This window comes from Perca flavescens, chromosome 4 (genome assembly GCF_004354835.1).
Source record: "Perca flavescens isolate YP-PL-M2 chromosome 4, PFLA_1.0, whole genome shotgun sequence".
Classification (NCBI taxonomy): Eukaryota; Metazoa; Chordata; class Actinopteri; order Perciformes; family Percidae; genus Perca; species Perca flavescens.
The window spans coordinates 27,829,151-27,836,133 of NC_041334.1; the positions used below are offsets into that span (position 1 = coordinate 27,829,151).

The window sequence follows — 6,983 nt, forward strand, 5'->3', positions numbered from 1 at the left end:
TAGGCTAAATTACCTATCGAGAAGAAAGCAGGCAACTTCGGCGTCCCTTTAAAAATCCTTGCTCCTTCCATCTTGGAAAAGTGTTAAGAATTTTCTAAAAGACGCGTTCTTTGATTTCTGGAGGAGAAAGGAGAGGCTTGGGTCGAATTGATAGTTAACTAAAAGGTTTAATAAAACAACATGAAAACGACAGTCAAAACACAAATGTTACACTGCAGCTGACAGCGGACTGATCTCATGCTTCTCCTCGCGGAGTCACAGAAGAACAGTCCTGTGACATGACAAACAAATACACTGTAAACAGCGGACTACAAAACCTTGTGCCCTTGTCGGGTCCCAGGCTTGTAGTCCTGAGACATTCCCCGGATTACACATTTATTCCCCTCCACCTGGGTGGTTCTTCAAATTAAATCTTTCCCTATTGGTCAGATGTCTCTCAAAAGAAAACGTGTACGTTCCCAATCAGTGTCTTGAGGCTACACCCGGTCACAGGATCTTACCGAGACGGTGTCAATTGTTTCCAATCTACAGCAATACTCGTTCTTTGTCTTAATCAACCAACTTTGGCTCTTAAAGTTGTTTAAACAATAAGTATTTTAGAGCTTCTAACTTTATGCTAAATAACAGACATGACCTAATTAATTCTTTAGAAGATAAGTTTGTGTGAGCCAGACCAATGCTAATCAGTGTAGTTATTTGATTAGATCTAGCAAGTACATTGTTTTCAAAACATAAGCCGTGTTTTAACTTCAACAAAAGCCACTCCAATATTAACTTTGGTCTTGTTGCTTTGTCGCGTTGTCGTTTTAATTCTCTTTTTAACTTCCTTGGCGACTCCGTTACATGTCCTTGAGGATAGGCGTGATCCTCCTTCTTCAACAGGCTTTCAAATCTGCCGGCAGTCGCGAGTAATCTCCCCCTGGCATTCGTCACGGTGCCACTAAGTGTAAAAGCACAAAAGGTGGAGGTATGTCCCTCTTTGGCTAATGTATTTTAAAGGTCCCATGACATGGTGCTCTTTGGATGCTTTTATATAGACCTTAGTGGTCCCCTAATACTGTATCTGAAGAGGGGGGGCAAGGTGAAGGGTGGGGGTGTTGCCTTGACCAACTGCCACTTTGCTCGTTTGAAAGCCATGATGTCTCTCTCTCTCATGGGTGGACCAAATTCTCTGGGCGGGCAAAGCAGAGAAAGGGGAGGTAACCTTGCTCCTTATGACCTCATAAGGAGCAAGATTCCAGATCGGCCCATCTGAGCTTTCATTTTCTCAAAGGCAGAGCAGGATACCCAGGGCTCGGTTTACACCTATCGCCATTTCTAGCCACTGGGGGACCATAGACAGGCTGGGGGAACTCATATTAATGTTAAAAAACATTTTTGGTGATGTGAACTGTCCGTGCTCATCCAATGTTACATCCTCACAACACAAACTTTCAATCCAAAGTCTTTTGTTGAGATATCTTTTGCATGTCCACAAAGCAATATTTCCATAGAAATACAATTATTTTTATAGGCTATAAAAATAAAATAATTCTAATTCTATGGGTATTTCTTTTCTTAGGATGGTAAAGGCATGACCCGCCCTAATCTACCTCTGATTGTCTTATCCTAGTATTCATGCATAAACCTAACCAATCCATCCAACGAAGACAACCAGTAGACTAGTCAATCAGTGGCAGCTGACGACGGGTCATGCTTACGCCATCCTTGGAAACACAAATTTGCGGCCAGCTTAACCCGAGAAAAGGTTGTGCCTTTTAGTTTGAAGGAAACAGGAAGTATTGTTTTGGCAGGTTTGTTTGAATTAGACGCAGGTGAACTCGTGTTTTGGTTCGGGATACTCTTATAGGCTACTTAAAGTAAGTACATTTTAATATTTTCATATATGATTTACAGAGGAAACCGTACTTGCATTATTTAAGTTTCACAGCTGGAAAGGAAAAGAAGCCGAAAGCAAAACGAATTTCAGTTTGAGTTCCGCATTTTTTCAGTGAAACTGAGCAAACATTACAGAGACAATTACACAATAAGGATTAATCTAAGGTCGGATATAGCAATATAGAGCCTACACAGTTAAACGTTTCGAAGCTGATTCTGTATGCCTACTATTGTTCAAACATATATAATAAACAAAATAAGTTAAGGAATGTAGCACACCCATGGCCATGAGTGTTGGAAAAAAGGAAGGAAACTAAAGAGACACTTCCATAAGGGTCACTCTGTAAAGCATTACTGAGAAGAAGCCTGTCGGGCAGCTCTCGAGGCAGCTGATGATGGATGCATTTTTGATTTGCATCTTTGTGTGAGACCAAAGAATAAAAAAACAAAACAATTGCTGATAGGCTACTTGACATGCCTGTTCTGCATGCCGTGTAACTTGGACAGCACGCATGAAACATCTTCTGTCTTCTTCTAACATTCCTCATTAAAGTCATTTTAATCAGGAGAGAGAAGTGAATGAAGTAAAGATAAATGTTTATTATAACAGATGATTTGTTTAAATCTTGGCGCTTAATTAGACTCTACAGGGAGATTTGTAATCGAGGAGCGTCGTCTGCCCTGTGCAGCAGCAAGACAACCCCCCCCCCTCCATGGAGTCCAACCACATTGGTGATCTTGGTGGTGGCTGATGACTGCGGTGGAGGGGCGACGATTTTCACTGAAATTCCATCTTACAGCAACAGAGAGGAGAACAGATTTAAATAGTACAGCCACGGACGCACCAAGTGCATAACAGCAGCATGAATGTAGGCTACTGTGGTAGAAAGAGAAACATATTTAAGCTGAGGCAGCAGCAGGTACCTAGATAATGAGTAAGGTAATAGGTAAGCGTGTGTTGCTGAGCTTTTGGATAGATGAGATTGAATGCGGATACATGAGAAATAAAACTACAGGCCTAAGCATGCAAAAGGATAGTCTTCCTGACTAGGCCTACGGCCTGTGGCTCTGAACACGCCTGATATTGTCTGATCTCGGAAGTTCAGCACGGTCGGTCCTGGTTAGACGGGAGACTGCCTTGGGAATAGCTTCTGTTGTGATTTGACATTATAAATAAAATTGAATTGACTCAACTTATATTAAAGCTTCATTCAAAAACAAAGGATTGACACTGTGGAACAATGTGAGGGTAAAACCATTGACAGTCAAACATTTTAAAATATTACAAAATAGCACAGAACAAAAATAGAGCCTGGCTCTTTTCTCTTTAGTCTATGCTAAAATATTGCAGACTCTCATTTACCGTACTGAGTGATGGTGATGTTCCTTTTTATACTACAGTGGTTTCACTTCCCTGTTTTCAACAGCTACTTCCTTATGTTAACATTTTCCAACACACCAAGTGTTTTCCATTAGCCTACCTAAGGAGTAACAGACTTGTCATACAGTCACTGTAATTGGTAAGGCTTCATCTGTTGGACACAAATGTGTTGTTGTGGTGCTCCGTAAATGGGCTACATTTACATACTGAGACTGTCTGTCTGATCAGGAAACCTGCTGGAGATGGAGGAGGCTGAACACAGCTGTAAGGAATGACGAGGAGTCTTGAATTCTTGGAGCAGCGACAGATGAGTTTATGAGGGGTACGTAGGTCAGTACTGATATACAATACAGTGTAGTGTATGTTAGAGGTAGGATTTTAAAATCTCTTTGCTATTTAGTGACCCCTCATACCCTTTATCCATTCAGGGTACGAGGGGTCACTAAATTGTTTAATTCTTACAAGCAAAATAAGATGGCCATCATGGCAAATATTTCCTTAGCGTTGTCATTTTTACCATGTTAGCATGCTCACATTAGCATTTAGCTCAAAGCTCCACTGTACCGGAGTACTAGCTCAGCTGTAGAGTCTTATGTTCCTGTCACCCATCGGTATAAAATGTGTGTATATTAGATTCATGTATTTTTTCTATTTGCTAGCTGCAGATCCCTGAGCTAGTGAGATGGAGGAAGCGTACAGTGAACTGTACCAGCAGTTTCTTTGCCTAAGGTCACTTTGCCTGAGACAGGCAGCTCTGCTACATCATCTCACTACGGCTTTGAAGCAGCAGCAAGGTCCATAAATGAAACCTATTGTAATTCCAATGCTCATAAGCATGTATCAGTCATGATTCACTTAACACATCTAAAACTCTCTGTCTGTAGGTGCCATTGTTCCTAACGGAGAGTTGAGTGATATGATGTCTATCCCCATCCAGTATACCAAAGAAACCCCTGTATATCTCCATGGAAGGCCTCAACCACTAACAGTCACAGCACGCAACCCTGAAGCACAGTGTGGCGTTGATCACCTCTCTAGAAATGCTGGGACTTTTTCTGACCTCCTCGCTGAAGATATGTCTAAGCTCTTTGTGGATGTGCCTCGTCAGGGAATGGAAGACGGGACGTTGGAGCAAATGGTTGCGCCCCCTTTAAGCCTTGACTCCACAAGATGTCAAGGAGCCTCTTCTGATGTGTCCAATACTCCGGGACGAGCAGATCATCGTAGAGGTGACAGGACAAAGCTCGCAGGGAGTGTAGGTGTCTTTTCTGGTGGACAGGGTTTCTCAAATCAGTCCTTAGATTTTACCATGTTCTCCCTCAAAAAACTCCATGTCTTTTCCTCTCTGTTTGTGTCAGACCAGCAGTCCCTCCCTGGTTGGAGACTTCCTGAGTCAGTCTGGTGGGTTGCTGATGTCAGACGTGGCACTGCAGTCTCAAGTTTGTGACTTCTGCCAGGCAGCTTTCCCCGGAGACACAACCACCAGAGGAGAGTTCCTACGACATCTTTACACCCACGTCACCTAGACTTAACTGGTGTGGAGCAGGTGTAACTCTGTTTGAAATTGAACTGCTTGTCATATGGTTAACCGTTTGTCTATATGGTCCACTGTGCAGATGCTGTTGTGTGATCATTTTCTGTCTCTGAGATATAAAATGAAAGGTAGAAAACTTCCTATGCTTTAATTGTACTAGTCCAGTGTTCAAAACATGCCTGTTCGGGACGGGCCGATTGCTTGGCCTGTGGTATTGCTGCTTGCAGCTTTCTACTTATAATACACCTGCTATGACATAGTTGCGTCACATACCCAAGTCTACTCACGGTCAAAAACAACGGGTTCATGGGAAAAAAACATCAAGAGCAGACTTTACTATAGGCAAGCTAGGCAACTGCCTAGGAGCCCAAGGTAAAGGAGCCCCAAACAGCTATAGATTTATTATGATGTTTAGGTATGAAAAATATAGAATTATGTTACTATTCTAACTCATTGTACCCTGAAATAACTTACATAAGGCCCTAAAGCACTTAAAAATATGCAACTCAATTGTAAACTACTGTGTACTTCTACTTAAGAGGAAAACATTGTACTACTACTAGGGCTATTAATCGATTTAAAATATTTAATTGCATGCTTGTCCATGGTTAACTCATTAATCACACATTTATTATCTGTTCTGTACTTTAAAAGGGATATTTTTCAAGTTTTGAATGCTCTTATCAACATGGGACCAGACAAATATGCTTGCTTTATGCAAATGTTAATTATTGCAACTAGGGGTGCACGATTCAGAAAATGTCACGATTCGATTAAATATCAATTTTCAGGCTTGAGATTCAATTAAAAATCAATTTTCGATTCAAAAATGATTCTCGCTTCAAAAACATTATGAAATGGTTGAAATGGGTTCAGTATTTACTTCCCAGTGAATATTGCAACTTTGTGTAACTCTAACTTTGTTTGCCTTGCATGGTTTTAGATCCAATTTACAAATTTCATTATTTAATGCCTGTATCTTATAAGGAAAATCTTTAGCGACAATAATAGCTATTTCCGAATGAATGTATATACATAAAATATTCAGATCATGGAAGTATGGCTCTTGGATGATCTCTGCATATCACTCTAACCAAAGTTACTTATTAGGTCTGCTTTAATTATGACAAGCTTGGATAAGCAAAACAATATTGATTAATTAAATCATTCAGTTTATTATTGAAAACCTTTCCTTACAAGCTTTTTGGTATTTGCACAGTCAAACAGACTTTGCAGACAAACCCAGTAAACCCTAATAAACATTGCCCACGTTTGCATGTAGTGGAGAAATGTAATGCTAATCTAATCTAACAAAAACTGAATGTAGTGAAATTTGAATGCAGATAAATAGACTTCCTAATTTCATTTATAGTCTTCCTGACGGTTTTTAAATGTTTGCTGTCAAGCATTAAACTGATGAGCTGTCTGCTGCTCAGCTCTGTGTTACCAAGGAATGAGCATGGGCTAAGAATAGACTCAAAGATTTAACTCCCTAATTTCTGGTGCTGACAGCTGACTGATGACGACGGCTCCCTTTATCTGCTGCCACGTTGAGTGCTCTCATAATCACAGCGAAGATAAACAACTTGGATATAATTGCTCTTGTGTAATCAAAAAGATAAAGGCAACTTTTTATAGAAACGTCATGACCTCAGGTGTCTTTGAAATTGTTCCAATGATGGAGAAAGTGTAATTCAATTACAAGATTCAATAGCTATAGCCATGCACATTCTTATAGTTGCTAATTAGCAATAAACACAACATTTAGCTGAGGCGGATGGGAATCTCATTAGCTTTGCAGGTATTTGGCCATAACCCAAAGCATTGGATAATTAGACATGTTGACCTGATGGCAGCACTAGATTAAAAGTCATGAGATCTATCTTTTTCAAAAATCATCCTCTGGAAACCATGAATGTAGCTAATTTCACGGCAGTCCATCCTGCAGTTGTTCAAGATATTTGAATAAAAAAAACAGAAATGTCAACCTCACGCTAAAGGAAAAGTCAATGGATCACCAGAGTCAGTAGAATCGTCCTATGAGGATCATGAATGTAATACAATTTCATCGTAATCTAAATAATTAATTAAATAATTGTTGAGATAAAAGTGGTGGATCGACCGATCAGTAAAAAAGCTTAATTGTAATGATCAGTGCTAGCCTGGGTAAACCCTGACGAACTTCCGGCA

General features: G+C 40.3%; 1 protein-coding gene across 5 annotated transcripts; it reads left to right on the plus strand.

The window, feature by feature from the left end:
• The first annotated feature begins 1,662 nt into the window (after nt 1-1,662).
• zgc:113184 (uncharacterized) lies at nt 1,663-5,095 on the plus strand. 5 transcript variants are annotated; one of them, XM_028575185.1, is made up of 5 exons: nt 1,663-1,859; nt 3,488-3,589; nt 3,919-4,053; nt 4,144-4,514; nt 4,618-5,095. In XM_028575185.1, exons 3-5 carry the CDS (start codon nt 3,942-3,944, stop codon nt 4,783-4,785), a joined length of 651 nt encoding a protein of 216 aa, XP_028430986.1. In that variant the 5' UTR covers nt 1,663-1,859; nt 3,488-3,589; nt 3,919-3,941; the 3' UTR covers nt 4,786-5,095. The 5 variants fall into 5 exon arrangements, with proteins under 5 accessions (XP_028430986.1, XP_028430988.1, XP_028430985.1 ...); XM_028575187.1 differs by having other exon boundaries at nt 3,925-4,053; XM_028575184.1 differs by having other exon boundaries at nt 3,488-3,581.
• Nucleotides 5,096-6,983: the final 1,888 nt, after the last annotated feature.